The following is a 17,916-nucleotide window of genomic DNA, read 5'->3' as shown; positions in this document are numbered from 1 at the left end:
TGCCTGTATCCATTCTTTTTTTTAAAAAGTGACATGATATTCACTGTCTTTCAATCTGATGAGACCTGCCCGGAGTCCAGAGAATTTTGGTAAATTATAACAAATACATCTGCTATACTTTCGTCTCTTTCTTTTAGTATTCTAGGATGCATCCCATCAGGACCAAAGGACGTCTCCATCTTTAACTCCATTAGCTTGCTCATCACCAGCTCTTTAGTGACTACAATTGTACAGAAGTCCTCACCTCCCATTACATCGATAACATCTCTCAATGGCATGTTACACGTGTCCTCCAACATGAAGACCAACACAAAATTGTCATTCAACGCCTTAGCTATTTCCATATTATCCAATATTAATTGCCCCTTCTCATCTTCCAAGGGACCTATGTTCACTTTAGCCATCCTTTTCCACTTTATATAATTCTAAAATCTTTTAGTGTCTCTTTTTATATTTTGTACTGGTTTACTTTCATAATCTAGCTTCCCTTTCCTTAGTGCTGGCCTAGTGGTTTTAAAAAAAAGTTTTCCCCAATCTTTCAGTTTCACGCTATTCTTGGTGAGAAGAAAATTCTGCAAGAAATCAATGCTACTGTTAGGGAGGTCCAAATGCTCCTCATAGATCAGCACAGATTGCAAAACCTATTGAATTTTAACTTCAAAAATGAACTTTATTCATATTATTTAAAAAACTGTAATTACATTCATTGTGTCACCCAGTTTATACATTAATACTACTGTCAAGTCCATACATTGGCTGTGTCATCCAGTAATATTCTTAGTACGCAACACCGATGTCACTCACTTGGCGTTTGTACAATATACCTTGAAGTGTTCAGCTGGCTCTGATGATGTTCCGTATGACAAGCCCTGACCACCTCTCATTATCCATGGGCTGCAGGACCTTAGATTGCTGTCTTTCCCCATAAAGCCTCTGTGTTGGCCACCCAAGCATCAGTGTGCCCAAAGGTGCTCCTGCAGGCTGGAATGTGCCAGATTACAGCATTCACTTATAAATATCTCTTTGCACTAGAAGAACAATGTGTTTAACACAGGTTAAAGTACATCTTTCACTGAGTTGATGATCTTCCTGAAGCATATGATGTTTGTTCTGTTATGCATCCCAACCAGAATGGGCTCTGCTATGCATCTGGTCAGGATGAATCTCAACATGGACCTTGTATCTTCATCCAGATCTTCTTTACAAATACACACTCCACAAAGAGGTGAGCAATTGGTCTCAGCTTCATCACAACTGTCTGGTGGACAGCATTTGCATGAAGTGAGATGACAATTCTGCATGAAGTGAGATGACAATTCTGCAGGAAGGATCTGACAGGTGTGGAGCTCCTCCCACTGCAAGCCAAGCAAGGTCTTGAAACCTGTCAACAAGTTCTAGCATTTAGGCATTGAAACAAATGTCTTTAGAGTCTGGTTGGGAAACGATAACAAAGAGCCCATTCTGTTCTTTTCTTCCAAGGCCTATAGTTGTAGGATGCTTTTCTAAAGGAGAAGGACAGGTGTACAACAAATACCCATTAAATGGAGCACTGTGCAGAAAAGAACAGGCCCATCCATTGCAACACAAGGAACAAGTTAAAACTTAGCATACAGGACACTTAATGTTTGTACACATTGATTTAACACACAGCTTGATGCAGTCACACGCAAACAGGCCATCGGGTCATTGGCACTGTTGGGTACACCTTATAGTCCACTCTGGAAGCTTCTGCATTGTGACAATGAGCAACACTTTGATCCCCAGATGAAATTCAAGATAGCCTAGGTGATATCCACTGCAGAGCAGGAAGGCATAGAGCAAACCTACACCAAAGTACCCTTCCCCTTGCTGAACAGGTTCTTGCCTTCCATCTAGAGGAAGAATCCTGAAGCAATTCCACAGAACCTTCAGGCTGCCAGACCGGACCATGAAGTCAGTCCGGGCCATGAAGTTGGGTTGGTCAGGCCACTTGCCAAAGAATGTGCCTTCTCTCTTTCTGTAGCTGACTCTGGCCCAAGGTCTGTTCAAAATGGTTGAAAATGCTATCAATCTAAGTATAAATCTGAGCAGAAGACAGAAATGTTTTTACATCCTGGGGGACTTAAAAAAATAGAGTAATTAAAAACAGTGTGGACATATGTTTTCATATGTATCGGAAAACACTATACAACTAGCTCGTTTAAGTGAACTGTCAAGTTGAAATAAATTGGCATATATTAAAAATATCCTTGAAGGATAATTTTTGATATTTTACCAGTGATGAAGCCAAACTACTACCAAGCAAAAGATAAAAATATTGTAATGTGGAGATAAGTACAAGACACAAGCCAGTCAAGTGAATATTTCACAGCTTAAATTGCCATTTAGTGATTTTACAATAATATATTTGTGTATAGAGTACATCAGGGTAAGTGCAAAATAAAACTGATGTACCTTTGAAAAACATGATTAATGGAGCAACAATGATCACCTACAAGAAATTTCTCTGGACCACAGTAAAATAAAATCTACAAATCTGTTGCAGGAGAATTTAATGAGCAATATAACTATTATTAAGCACATATATCTGCTTACATAGCCACTTCCCACATTACTTTTATGGTATTATGATATTTGATTCAAGTAGTATTATATAAAGTTATTTTAACAGCATCATAAAGTAACCAGGTATTTCATTGTAATGTATCAGCAGCATACACTCTCCACAAGCTTCTTCTAAAGTTGTACTGACTGTGCAAATGGGGTTAATTCTATTTCTGCTGTTAATCCAGTGCATAAACACGTGACTATTTTGGATAATTACAGGACTGATGAAGCTTTGATCCACAAACTTACTGCAGCATAGGCCAATTATTTCTGAAGGCATTGTAGGCCTCTTCGACATTCAGTTCTACTGCTATCTGTTGGAAAAGAAAAGAAATGGTCATCTCTGTGCGTTGAAGAAAGTTTAGATTTTTAAACAGTAAACAACCTTTTTTAAAAAAAAGAAGCTGTATACCAATTTTCTCCTTCGCAATCATTTTTGAATCATGGAATGATCAAATGTTTACTCAATAATAGTTTAAACCCAACTAATTCTTAAATTGACTTAAATATTACACAAGCTAATCACGAACATTTGGGCTATGATGAGCATGAGAATATGTTTTCTCCAAAGTAGCACACTTTGTATCATGTACTAAAAACAATACAGTAAAAAAAAATCACTGTTTCCAAATAACATGATTTATTTCATAAATGTTTTTATATTTGATAGAAAATATTAAAGAATTCAACAAACAAATAACCAAAGGCTTTAATACACTTCTAGAATTCAGCATGATGCAACATCAGGGCAAGGCAAATGGTACGTCCTCAGAGAAAATTAAACAAATTTTCAAAAGAAATATTGCAACATATGCTATATTGCAATGATATAAATATGAAATACTAATCTCCATCACCAACATAAAACAATTGGGCTTGATTGAACAGAATCCGGTTAAATGCTCAGTCACACCAGGGACACTAATCTGACTTGGATCTGGGACCAGCTGAGCTGACTGTCCACAGAAGGAAGACCTCCCACTGGCAAGCAGGAATTCTGCCTTCGGTGCCTGATCCAGAGAGCTTTTGTCTGTTTACTGAAATAAAGGGCATTAATAAATATGATTAAAAATAAATGTATAAACACCTTAAAACATGCAAATTAGAAACATTAGGAAAAGTAAATAAAGCATGGTGTCCACCACCCCACTTTCTCAGCTCGAGTCAATGACCGCATTCGAATGAAGGGAATTGTGGAGTGCAAACTGCATTAGGTCCCTCACCACAGCAAACTGGCATCTGACCATCAGCTTATCTCTAACTTCAACATGCAGAACAAGGACAAAACAGTTTACAGTATTCCACAGAACTTCTGAACTAAGGCAAGTACAATCCTGCTTATTGAAGGTGGTGCAAGGGTTTAAGAGATAGTTACCATACTAACTTTTCTACATCTCAAGTCAAGACTTGAGTGAAATCTGAATTCCTGTATTGGAATCTTGCCTTTAAGCATGCTTGACCACTACATATTAATTACAACACCTCATAGATCATCAGCAATTGTCAGAGTGATCAAGCTGCACAAACTAACTACATCAATTCATTCATTTTGGTGCCTGTGGTTTAAATAGGTCCTTAGTTTTCAAATCACAAACAAGAGAAAATCTGCAGATGCTGGAAATCTGAGCAAAACACATAAAATGCTAGAGAAACTCAGCAGGCCAGACTGTATTTATGTAAAAAGTACAGTTGACGTTTTGGGCTGAAATGCCGACTATACTTTTTTCCATAGATACTGCCAAGCCTGCCGAGTTCCTCTGGCATTTTGTGTGTGTTGCTTTAGTTTTAATCAGACTCATTTCTGGCATATTATTGTACAGCTTTTTCACAATCCATAAATCCGTGCTTTCCTTCACTCTTTAATGCTGTTAATTGCCCTCTCCGTAAGTTACTATATTCCAAGAAATAGTCCTAAACTGCCCAACCTGTCCCTATAATTCAGGCCCGAGTTCACGCAGTATTTATTTAATAATTCAAATGAGTTAAGTAAGCAACAATTAAAACTATGCAGTGCTTAGCAACTGCAAATATCTTAAAATCTAAAAGTTAAAACACAGAAAAACACAGAAAACCTACAGCACAAACCTACATGCCCTTCGGCCCACAATGCTGTGCTGAACAGGTACATGTAGTTGAAGTCCCCCATTGAATTTTCCAAGCAGAACAATTCACAATGCAAAATTCTTTTCAAAGCTTTATTCATAAACAAATCTGATACTTATCAATCCAAGCGACTCTATCAAAGTCTGAGTTTGCCAGCTGTCTTCTTCCTGGATGGATGTGCCAAATCAATAATGACTGGGAACTTAGCGTCCAAATGCGTGCATCTGCCAACTTCATCTGTGCGTCAAAACTGAATAACTAAGGTTAAAGTAACTTTGATTCTGGAGTGATTGGGTTGAATAGCTTCTCATTCATCTTGTAGATTAGTTCTATTTCAGCTGGAAGCTTGGTGGTTTTCTCGCTGTGACATTGCAGCTAGATAGTGCAACTATCAAACAAAATAACAAAAAAAACTGTGCTGAAGAACAAGGTCTGTGCCAAATGCCTTTCCATCTCTTTTTTATTAGAGCATACAAAGGAACATACAAGTTGCAAGCAGAAATAGGACAAACAATCCTTTATGCCAGTTCTGTCATGCAATAAGATCATGACTAATCTCTATCTCAAATAAGGTCTATCAATGTGTGATGGGGAGTATATCAACTAATTGCATCACAGCCTGGTTTGGAAACATGAATAGCTACAAAATGTTGTGATACAGACAAGTCCATCATGGATAAAGCTCTCCACACCATTGAGCACATCTACATAGATGCTGCTTTCTTGTGACAGCACGCCACCACCCAGGTCATGCTCTCTTCTCACTACTGCCATCAGGAAGGTGGCACAAGAGTCTCAGGACTAACACCACCAGGTTCAGGATCAGTTAGTACTCAACTATCATGCTCTTGAACCAGAGGGGATAACTTCACTTGCTCAACCCTGAACTGTTCCAACAACCAACGGACTCATTGCTTATTTATTAGTATTATTTCTTTTTTCAGTATTTGCATAAATTGTTGTCTTTGTCATGCTGGGTGCGGTCTTTCATTGATTCTATTGTGTTTTATCTATTTACTATAAATGCCCACAAGAAAATGAATCACAGGCTGGAACATGATGACATATCTGTACTTTGATAGTAAATTTACTTTGATTATTTCTACCTGGAGTCACTTCTCAACTCCTTGCCTATCAAGTCTCTGTTTTGAAAATATTCAAAACTCTGCTTCCACTGCCCTTTGGACATGAGAGTTGTTAGAAGTCTAGATCTTTTGAGAGAAAATAGTCCTGGATTTAGTCAATAGAGGAGACATCTAACTCCATATCTACTCTTCAACATCCTTGAGACTTCTTTAAATTTGAAGTTCAAAATAAATTTATTAAAGTACATATGTGTCACCATATATACAATCCTGGCAGTCATCTTCTTGCAGGCATACATAGCAAATCCACGAAATATACAACAGAATGAATGACAGATCGCACCCAACAAAACAGATCAACAACCAATAAGCAAAAGGCAACAAACAGCTCAACTACAGAAAATTTTAATAATAACTATAAATATCAAGAACATGAGACGAAGAGTCCTTGAAAGTGAGTCCATAGGTTGTGGGAATAGTTCACTGATGGGACAAGTTGAAGCTGAGTGAAGTTATCGCCTCTCAGAGTTCAAGAGCCTGATGATTGGAGGGTAATACCTGTTCTTGATCCTGGTGGTGTGGGTCCTACCTTCTTCCTGATGGTAGCAGATGATGGATGCTGCTTTCCTGCAACAATGCTCCGTGTAGATGTGCTCAGTGGTGGGGAGGGTTTTACCACATGATGGGCTGGGCCTTATCCACTACTGTATGCACGATCTTCTGTTCAAAGGCGTTAATGTTTCCATACCAGATGGTGATGCAACCACCACACATCTATAGAAGTTTGTCAAAGTTTTAGATGTCATGCCGAACCTTCACATAAGAAGTACTGTCATGCATTCTTCGTAATGACATTTATGTGTTGGATGCCAGGACAGATTCCACCTCTAATATCTCCTCTAACTAGCTCATGGGCCTCCATTTTCCTCCTCCTGAAATCAATAATCAGCCTCTTGGTCTCAGTGACATTGAGTGAGAGGTGGTTGTTGTGGCAACTCAGCTAGATTTTCAATCTCCCTGCTATATGATGATTCGCTGCCACCTTTGATTCAGCCAATGGCAGTGGTGTCATCAGCAAAATATGGTGTTGGACCTGTACTGAGCTACACAGTCATTAGTGTAAAGTGAGTAGGCAGAGGGCTAAGCACACAGCCCTGTGGTGCATCAGTGCTGATGGAGATTGTGGAGGAAGCGTTGTTGTCAATCTGAACTGAGTGGGGTCTGCAAGTGAGGTTCCAACTGCACAAGGATTTTCAATGAAATTTTCTGCTTTCCTGAGCTTCAGAGCACACACTAAAGCAATATCATTTTAACTACCTTTCATTTCAATCTCAAAACCCTGTCACTGAACATGTATAATTTATGTTCTTCATGTTGGTCATGTTTGTAATGTGCAGTGCCAATTTTAATGGCATTTATAACCTGGGTACATATGGCCATGTTAAAACACTTGAAATTGTTTGGCAGGCAAATGGTGGGCCTGCAAGGAGGGGTAAAGAAGGGAAAGGACATAATGAAGGTCCAGCACAAAGCATTCTTGTTAACAAGTAGATTCAGTGATCCAAACAAAAGGTATCACAAACAGACTATTTGAAATCCTCTTATGATACTGTATTAAATATGATTTTGACTTAATTCATGCAGTATGACTCATTGCTTTTGGCTATACATGAGGCTAGATCACTTTAGATTTGTCTGAATGTCCTATTGAAAATGACAAAATATGATAACATTGCAGCGGTGTGCTACACGCAGTGCTAAAATAATGACACGGAGTCGGTAAACTGCAATCAAAGATGATTTTATTTGAACTTCACAGCCTTGCTTTAAAGCCTCCCTCATCCCGCCCACCCCGGGCGCGGATGCTCCAAGGGACACGTACTCACAAATCCCCCCCCAGGCTTTTTCCCTTTGTTGCGGACCTGGCCTTTGTGCCTGCGCGCTGGCTATTTGTCAGCTGGTTCGAGCGCGCTAGGAAGAGGGTCGCCACATAACCCCCCCCCCAGAACCGGCGATACAACCCCCCCCAATGTCCACAGTCTGGGCCGGTCCTGGTTTGGGAGGTCGGCCTCTGCGCCGCGGTGCCGGAAACTTGACCTGTTGCGCCAGGTCCACATGGGCCGGTTTGAGTCGGTCCACTGTGAAAACCTCCTCTTTCCTCCCAACATCCAGCACGAACGTGGACCCGTTGTTCCTGAGCACCGTAAACGGTCCCTCGTAGGGCCGTTGCAGCGGTGGTCGATGCCCGCCCCTTCGTACAAACACAAACTTACAGTTCTGCAGGTCTTTGGGTACGCAGGTCGGGCTCTGCCCATGCTGCGAAGTGGGTATGGGGGCCAGGTCACCGAGCCTCTCACGCAGTCTGCCCAGGACTGCTGCAGGTTCTTCCTCTTGCCCCCTTGGGGTTGGTATGAACTCCCCGGGGACGACCAGGGGTGCGCCGTACACCAACTCGGCCGACGAGGCGTGCAGATCGTCTTTGGGCGCCGTGCAGATGCCAAGTAGGACCCAGGGAAGCTCGTCCGCCCAGTCAGCTCCTCGCAGGCGGGCCATGAGAGCCGACTTCAGGTGACGGTGGAAACGCTCCACTAGCCCGTTCGACTGTGGGTGGTAGGCAGTGGTGTGGTGCAGCTGAGTCCCCAAAAAGCTGACCATAGCTGACCACAGGCTGGAGGTGAACTGGGCACCTGTCGGAGGTAATGTGGGCCGGTACACCAAAGCGGGACACCCAGGTGGCGATCAGGGCTCGGGCGCAAGATTCGGAGGTGGTGTCGGTGAGCGGGATCGCCTCTGGCCATCTTGTGAACCGGTCCACGATAGTCAGGAGGTGCCGCGCTCCTCGCGACACTGGCAGAAGGCCCACGATATCCACATGAATGTGGTTGAAACGCCGGTGGGTGGGGTGGAACTGCTGCAGCAGGGCTTTGGTGTGCCACTGCACCTTGGCCGTCTGGCAGTGCATGCACGTTCTGGCCCATTCACTGACCTGCTTGCGGAGTCCGTGCCAAACAAACTTGCTGGAGACCACCCGGACAGTTGTCCGGATGGAGGGGTGCGCCAAGTTATGAATGGAGTCGAAAACGTGTCGCCGCCAAGGTGCCGGGACGACGGGAGGGGGCTGGGCGGTGGCGACGTCACAGAGTAGGGTCCTCTCACCGGGGCCCACGGGGAGGTCCTGGAGTTGCAAACCGGAGACTGCGGTTCTGTAACTCGGGATCTCCTCGTCTGCCTGCTGTGCCTCTGCCAGCGCCTCAGAGTCTACCCCTTGGGAAAGGGCATGAATGTTAGGGCGAGAGAACGCGTCCGCCACGACATTGTCCTTACTCGAGACGTGCCGGACGTCCGTCATGTATTCAGAGATGTAGGACAGATGGCGCTGCTGGCGGGATGACCAGGGATCGGACTCCTTCGTGAACGTAAAGGTAAGCGGCTTGTGGTCCATGAACGCGGTGAAGGGCCTACCTTCTAAGAAGTACCTGAAATGCCGGATTGCCAGGTATAGCGCCAACAGTTCCCGGTCGAAAGTACTGTATTTGAGCTCGGGTGGCCACAGGTGTTTGCTGAAAAACGCCAGGGGTTGCCAGCGACCCGCGATGAGCTGCTCCAGTACCCCACCGACTGCCTTGTTAGATGCGTCCACTGTGAGGGCGGTAGGGACATCCATTCTGGGATGCACTAGCATCACGGCGTTCACCAAGGCTTCCTTCGTTTGAATGAAAACAGCGGTGGACTCCTCGTCTCAGGTAATGTCCTTGCCCGGACCCGACAGCAGGGCGAACAGGGGGTGCATGATTCGGGCAGCTGAAGGGAGGAAGCGGTGGTAGAAATTGACCATACCTACGAATTCCTGAAGGCCTTTGATCGTGGTGGTTCGGGGGAAATGGCGGATCGCATCTACCTTAGCGGGCTGAGGGGTTGCCCCGTCTTTAGTAATCCTGTGGCCCAGGAAGTCAATGGTGTCGAGCCCGAACTGGCATTTGGCCAGGTTGATTGTTAGACCGTATTCACTCAGTCGAGCATAGAGTTGACGGAGGTGGGACAGATGCTCCTGACGACTGCTGCTGGCTATGAGGATGTCGTCCAAATAGATGAATGCGAAGTCCAGGTCACGTCCCACCGCATCCATTAACCGTTGGAACATCTGTGCACCATTCTTCAGGCCGAATGGCATGTGGAGGAACTCGAAAAGGCCGTTTTGGGGACGTCGTCCGGATGCATCGGGATTTGATGGTATCCTCGGATGAGGTCGACCTTGGAGAAGATCCGTGCGCCGTGCAGGTTTGCTGCAAAGTCCTGAATGTGCGGCACAGGGTAGCAGTCCGGTGTGGTAGCCTCGTTCAGCCTGAGGTTGTCACCGCACAGTCTCCAGCCCCCTGTCGCTTTGGGCACCATGTGCAGGGTGGAGGCCCATGGGCTGTTGGACCGCCGGATGATCCCCAATTCCTCCATCCTCTTGAACTCCTCCTTCGCCAGTCGGAGCTTGTCCGGGGGAAGCCGCTGAGCACGGGCGTGGAGAGGTGGTCCCTGGGTCGGGATGTGGTGCTGTACGCCGTGTCGGGGCATGGCTGCCGTGAACTGTGGTGCCAGAACCGATGGGAAATCCACCAGGACCCTGGTGAAGTCGTTGTCGGACAGCGTGATGGAGTCGAGGTGAAGGGTTGGCAACTGGGCTGCACCCAGGGAGAACGTCTGAAAGGTCTTGGCGTGGACCAGTCTCTTCCTGGGCAGGTCAACCAGTAGGCTGTGAGCCCGCAAAAAATCCGCACCCAGAAGCGGTTGGGCTATGGCGGCCAGTGTGAAGTCCCATGTGAACTGGCTGGAGCCGAACTGTAGCTGCACCGTACGGGTGCCATAGGTCCTTACTGTGCTGCCGTTCACGGCCCTCAGGGGGGGACCTGGTGCCCTGTTGCGGGTATCGCAGCTTGTCGGAGGTAAGATGCTGATCTCAGCACCGGTGTCGACCAAAAAACGGCGTCCCGACCGCTGGTCCCACACATACAGGAGGCTATCCCGATGGCCAACCGTCGTAGCCATCAGCGGCGTCTGGCCCTGGCGTTTCCCGGGAACTGGCAGGGCAGGCGACAACGGCGGGCTTCTGCACCCCACCGCTGGTGGTAGAAACACCATTTTTGGTTGGGCTCCCCACCCCTGCCTCTGGGGTTAGCGGGCTCTGCGGCCGGGCCTGGACTGGTTTGCTGCTGGGATCGTGGCCTGGTGATCTGTGTAACAGACGCCCCACTCACCTTCTTGGTGTTCCACAGCAAGTCCGCCCGGGCTGCCACCTTCCGGGGGTCGCTGAAATCCGCGGACAGCAGCAGGCGTACATCCTCGGGCAACTGCTCCAGGAATGCCTGCTCAAACATGAGGCAGGGTGCGTGTCCGTCGGCCAGAGACAACATCTCATTCATTAAAGCCGACGGAGGTCTGTCTCCTAATCCATCCAGGTGCAGTAAACGGGCAACTCGCTCGCACCGTGAGAGTCCAAAAGTCCTTAGGAGCAGGGCTTTGAATTCCGTGTACTTGCCATCCGCTGGGGGAGACTGTACGAACTCCACAACCTGGGCCGCTGTGTCCTGGTCGAGGGAGCTCACCACGTAGTAGTAACGTGTGTCCTCTGAGGTTATCTGCTGAACGTGGAATTGGGCTTCTGCTTGCTGGAACCATAGGTGAGGTCGCAGCATCCAGAAGCTTGGCAGTTTCAACGAAACCGCACGAACAGATGCGGCGTTGGTCATCTCCGGTCCAAAAATCGTTTGGACCGTCGGGGTCACCAATTGTAGCGGTGTGCTACACGCAGCGCTAAAATAACGACACGGAGTCAGTAAACTGCAATTAAAGATGATTTTATTCGAACTTCACAGCCTTGCTTTAAAGCCTCCCTCATCCTGCCCTCCCAGGGCGCGGATGCTCTAAGGGACACGTACTCACAAACCCCCGCAGGCTTTTTCCCTTTGTTGCGGACCTGGCCTTTGTGCCTGCACGCTGGCTATTTGTGAGCCGGTTCGAGTGCGCTAGGAAGTCGGTCGCCGCAATATACACATTTTATTTTTCCTGCAGTGTTCATACCAAGATAAAGGAAACTGTGGTAAACCAAACATCTTCAGCTCCATTTTTAATGCTAAAAAAATTCCATTATTTGAAACCACATGCAGACAAAATGTAGGAATTAAATTAGGCAATTTCTCTGTTACATTAGCAAGCAACAAATCCAATGTAATGCATGAAAATACAATGAGCAATATCATTGACAAAGAAACAGTTAACATAAAGCCCAAGACACAAAGTCAGTACCTGCAGACTCAAGAAAGAATATTTATTGATAGAAAATATTTCTGTAAGTCTTCACTTTTAAGAATTCTGAAAACAAATGCATCTATGAACTTCCTTAGCTGTAAATAGCACTACTGGTAAAACCAACCCTACTTTAAAACTAGCACTGACATAAAGAGACAGAAGAAAACAATAATAATAACAATAAAAAAATATGCTACTGCAGATATTGAACATTAAATTAAAAAAACAAATGCTGCAACAGACATTCAGGTCAGGCAGTATCTGAAAACTTAGATTATTATCTCTGTACATAATGCAGCCTATCCATTACGTCAATGGCAAAGTGAATACATATGTTCTCTTTTTGCTTGAATATGTAGACTTTCCTTCTACACTTGGGAAAATAAAAGAAATGCACAAATACCATATTGGCAAAAATCCCAACTGTACTAATCTGTTTTAAAGTGAGCCAGAAAATCCTGCGAATCTATTAAACTGAGGAGATAATTAGTTTGGGGTTTTCAGAGATTGGGCTTTTGCAATTGAATGGAGCACCACAAAAAGTAAGGGTATGAAAAAGGCAAAATTTGGTGGAGGACAAAAATATCTCAGGGTTATAAAATGGAATAAGATTACAGAGCTGCATTAGTTTATAACAGGTGTCACAGCATAGAACATTGAAAAAGTACTGTTGGTAAGTAAAAAGCAATTTTTCTGTCAATTCAATTTGCATACTGTTTTCAAATTACTTTTGCCATGTAATGATCTGATTACTTAAATTAATTACAAGTAATTAACTACTAAAAGGAAAATCATAACTGAAAACATAGTATTTAGCAATTTGCAATAAATCTTCCCAAAAGTAGCACGTCAGTTCCACAGGATGTATTTTCCCATAATATGAAGACACTTACATATTATTTTGGCACACTGCCATGATTCAGCATTCTACTTAGCACTATTGTGGGGGACTGATTTACAGCCCTCACTAATTGAAATTTGCATTCTTCCAGTCACAATAAATTACAAAAGCACTTCTGCAGCCTCAGTGTCAAAGCTGTTAAAAGTGTCTTGAGATGAATGAACTGCTAATTTTCAATAAGAAAATGCAAATTTTTTTTCATGTCAGCTTAATTCCAAGCATGTTTTAAAGATGATTTTGATACATAACAGAATGCAAAGTAATGATTTTTGACACTGTTTGCTGTTAAATTTATGACCAATACTGAAGTCAAAGTTGCAGGCACTGTAATATAAAATATATAGTGCAGAAATTGGTCAATCATGACTACACATGCTCCACAAGAGTCCTCTTCACCCCTCCAGAGTATCATTCTATATTTATTCCATCACCTCCTGGGATTTTCCCTTAAAGCCTGTGTCTGGCTTAACTACTCCTGCTAGTTGACGTCTACTTATCAGACCTCTTCTCTGACAACTCCTTTCCCTCACTTTGCAGAAACGAGAACACTTAGCTGTAAAGTCTTCACCCTCAGCTACATACCCCACTTCTCTAGAGCTATGAACTGGCCATGGCTCCGCCTTTCCAGGTGCCTCTATCTTATTGGGCAACTTCCCTCTCACCTTCCCTTTAAGAGGTTTCACCCAATTACAATAAATTTTAATCAAAGTGTAATTGCATATTTCACCCAAAAAAATTACAGTGAACTCCAAGAATCATGATTAAAGTTAACAAAGAAACTGGGTCAATTTTCACTGCTATGTTTTGAGACTATTTTTTATTTTACAAGTCTTCTGCAAAAAGCAGTGCGTCCTGCTAGTAAAAGTGTTTTGGCTTTGACTAAAGATAAGCAGCCATGATGTCCAACTTAGGAATGTCGTGTCAGGCAATCAGGATTGTCTGTGTACGTGTTGCAACTCAGATTTCTGAAGGACAGTAGTCTGGTTTGGTGTCTTTTAGTGGGAGGATGCCTGCAAAATGCTGCCCAAAGGGGAGACCTCTTTGTAAGAAGTCCTTTGTGCAGAAGAATGGCTTCAAGGAGGAAGCACCAATACTTCTGAGTTAGTCGGTTTGTTCGAGATTGACTTCAAGGGAAGTCCATACTGTGGCTGGTAATTTTCATGCAGAACGTGGGTTTAGCATGTGAGTACAGCGATTCACCTGACTACTTCAAAAATGATCTCCAAGCACATTGGACTGGTTTAACTGTAAAGGGCCCTTTTATTTTTCTTTTCTTTTTCTGCCAGCTGCTTGTTGATGTTAGTAAGTATACTTCTTTTATAATTTTGTGCCTGTGTATGACCTGTCATTTCTTGACAACTGATAATTGTCTATGGATGAGGTAGTACTTACACAGTATTCGCTACAATCAATGTTCCTCAACTAGAACATCCCAACTTTCCTGTTTGGTTGAACCCCAAATCATACCGACCTTAGACGCATATTGCTTATGAAAGATGGCCTTCTCACCACTGAGTCACGTGGCCGTTAGCAGAGTCAGCTAACGAGCCAAGTTTGTATATGAGCCCAGTGAGAGGGTTGCATGTGGGGGCTTGTCTAGGATCTGATGCTGTGCGAATGCTGTATAAGCATTTTATTTTTGTGTTAAAGCCAGTGTTTAAACTAGTGCTTGTGAAAAGTGAGGTGCTTCATGATTAAGGCAATTTATTATGGATGCCGCAGGGATTAAGGTTTGGTACGATTCGAAAAGGATATCCATGAGTAATGCTTGTGTTCTGAGCGGGATGGATGTTTGAATTTCTGACAAACTGCTACCTAGAGTGCTGAGTTCTGTAAAAGTATTGGGGAAAGTTATGCTGATAGAACAACGTTTTGACCAATCAGCTGACAAGGATGTTGTGTTAGTCCAGACCACCAGTGACGTGATTGAAATTGTGTTGCCCAATAAGATAGAGGCACCTGGAAAGGCGGAGCCATGGCCAGTTCATAGCTCTAGAGAAGAGGGGTATGTAGCTGAGGGTGAAGACTTTACAGCCAAGTGTTCTCGTTTCTGCAAAGTGAGGGAAAGGAGTTGTCAGAGAAGAGGTCTGATAAGTCCTTCCGGTGCTGCTTTAAGTTCTGAGCTGGTTTTGGTTATTACATCACTGGCCGATAAATGCCAAAGTGTACCTTCATTGAGCTGAGCATGTCTCTGGAATTAAGCCCACAGGCAGCGCAGAAGAAGACAAGGTTTGGGCTGAGTAGACATCTCAGTTACTGAATGAATAGCAGTGCTCAGATAATATGAAAAAATCTGGTAGAGTTTAAAGAGTCCAGCGGCTGATACAGTGAGGTTCCTAAAGGCAGAAAATCCATTAGCCACATCAGCTAATCACACACTAGCTCAGAAAGGTGCTTTTGGCACAACTGAAAGTTCAGCCAATCTTATGATGAAATTGAGGCACACATTCCAGGAGGAAGGAGAGAGCTGTCTGTCTAACTTTTCTGGTTAGAGAAGCTGCTGCACGGTTTGTGCCACAAAGTGAGTATTCAGCTGTCTGAGAGAAATTACTTGAGGGTGGAGCAAGTTGTAAAGGGCACACTGTCACATGATGTGATTGCTCTACGTATTCGAATGACCCACAAGGTGTGCCCTCCTCCATCTTTTACCAAGTTACTCAGAGAAGACACAGAGGAGGAAAACATGATTGAGAAGTGATACATTTCCAAAAGCAGTGTAGTGTCTTCAGTGGTAGCCTCTGTTGCTAAAGTGATCCCTTATGTCACAGAGATAAATAGACCTTCCGAGGAATGAGGCGAAAAGCCTTCGAGCTGAGCTAACTTGGTGGATATCTGCTAATGTTTCAGCTAAACGTGACACATACTTTGGGAAACCCACCCCACCTGTAAGACTTGCTATGCAGAGGAATGCTGCTACAAAGGGTCTTTTGACTAGAGACGACCAGTATTTTCTGTTACAGCTGTGGAGAAGATGGACATTTCAAGAGAGACTGTGACAGACAGCAAAATCTTCAAAAAGTAAGAGCGTTTAATTAGAGAGGAAAAGAAGCAAAACTACAGAGGGACCCAGTAAAGGCACAGCCTGGCATCTCAGAGAACACATTCCAATCAGCTTATTAAAGTAAATACTAAAGTGTAAAACACTATTCCTGATGGTTTAGTGTGACCAAGCTCTGATGTATCCATAGAGATTGAAGATATATATGCTAGAGCCATACTGGACACAGTTTCTCAAGTTACTTTACTTTATAGATCCTTTGACAACCGATATTTGATGCATTTACCATTGATGCCTCTCAGTGCCCTTGAGATTTGGAGGCTTAGTACTGATGAGTACCCATATGATGGTGAAATCAGGGTTTTTGGAAGCATATGTTAGAGTAACTGAGACTATTGATACACCAGTATTGGTCTGCCCAGATCCGGTTGAAAAAGATGAAGCTTCTATTCTTGTGGAAACAAATACTCCCATTGTGAGAAGGCTTGTGGGACCATGCAAGGAGAGAAATAAAGAGAATATTTTGAAAATCTTGTTCATTCAACTGGTGTTCAGAGCTGCTTTTGAGAAGTTCCTCCTAAGAATGATGAGCATAAATGAGGAACAGTGTGGTACATCCAGTCTATTTGCTTAAGTTGAAATGTTGGTAAATATACTTACTTCATAATCTTATGCTGCTGTACGATCTGTCATTTCCTTGTGACCGATAATTGTGTATGGTGTGGTATTTACTCAGCATTCACTACAATCAATGGCCCTTAACCACAGCATCCCAACATTTCTGTTTGGTTGAACACAAATCATACTGACCCTAGACATATACTTATGACCTTCTCACTTCTGAGTCACGCAGCTGTTAATAATGTTAGGTAATAATCCAAGTTTGTAACAGAGTTTGTGAGAGGGTCGTACTTAATAGTGAAAATCTATGATTGAATTAAAGAACTGGAACTCTTGAGCAGGTCAGGCAGCATGTGCCAAAGGGGAGTGATTCTTTATTCGGAAATGGAGAAATAAGAAATGTGCTTCTTATATAAGTTGCAGAGAGCAGAAGGGTAGAAAAACAAATAGAATATCTGTGATAGGATGCAGGTTATAGTTGTCCAGATGACAATACTTCCGGAGCCATATAGGGGCAATTATAAGATAAATAAGGGCAATTATAAAGATAATAATATACAAAAAGTAATGCACTGGAAGAGGCACAACAGACCAATTATTAGAAATCTGAAACAAAAGAGAACTCTATAAATACTTAACAGATCAAGTGGCATCAGTGGAGAGAAAGAGACAGACAGAAAAAGTTAAAACAGTTTCTGACAAATGGAAAAAGGTTTATCTAAAATTGTAGAATTCCCATAATTCCATAATATGGGATAATCCCATATCCTATCATTTGTAATGTGTCTAGATAGATGTGAGAGGTTCTCAAGTTTGTGTAGAACTTCATTGGAAAATATAGGAGCCTCCAATTTTGTCATTTGGACAAATTTGATCACTTTCTTATCCTAACTTTTCTCACCAGAATACAAAACATAATTGTTCCTTAATTCTCTAATTCTAATGAAGGATTATTGACCCTGGAGCACTGTTTCTGTTTCTGAAGAGCTGCCTAACCTGTTGAATATTTCCAGTATTTTCTACTTTATCTTGTGTCCATTGACATTTCATGAAATATTTTTGTTTTATTTCTAATCTGTAGCTAAATTTCATATAATCACAATGGCAAAAGATAAGGAATTTACATTTTTATAAATAGCAATTTGAAAAAAACTTGCATTAATGTAAGAAAACCATTCTATATTTTAATTTCATCAATTTGCTTCTGTTCTCTAAACCAGCCTCTATGTTGGGCAGCACTGGGCTCAATAAATAACGCTACATGATACAAGAGGAAGAAAACTGTCAACATTTCTTTTACTGATTATTTAAAAAGCCACTGAAAATTA

General features: G+C 43.2%; 1 protein-coding gene across 1 annotated transcript in view; it reads right to left on the bottom strand.

Moving 5' to 3' along the window:
* The window catches only part of fntb (farnesyltransferase, CAAX box, beta), a 94,027-nt gene that overhangs the window by 68,268 nt on the left and 7,843 nt on the right, over window positions 1–17,916 (bottom strand). Inside the window, exon 2 of the mRNA XM_059955123.1 lies at window positions 2,836–2,900. Within this exon, the coding sequence (XP_059811106.1) occupies window positions 2,836–2,900 (65 nt within the window). The remainder of the gene's footprint in view (window positions 1–2,835; window positions 2,901–17,916) is intronic.

Source organism: Hypanus sabinus, chromosome 2 (assembly GCF_030144855.1).
Source record: "Hypanus sabinus isolate sHypSab1 chromosome 2, sHypSab1.hap1, whole genome shotgun sequence".
NCBI classification, from domain to species: Eukaryota; Metazoa; Chordata; class Chondrichthyes; order Myliobatiformes; family Dasyatidae; genus Hypanus; species Hypanus sabinus.
This window is presented reverse-complemented; position numbering and strand designations above follow the sequence as displayed.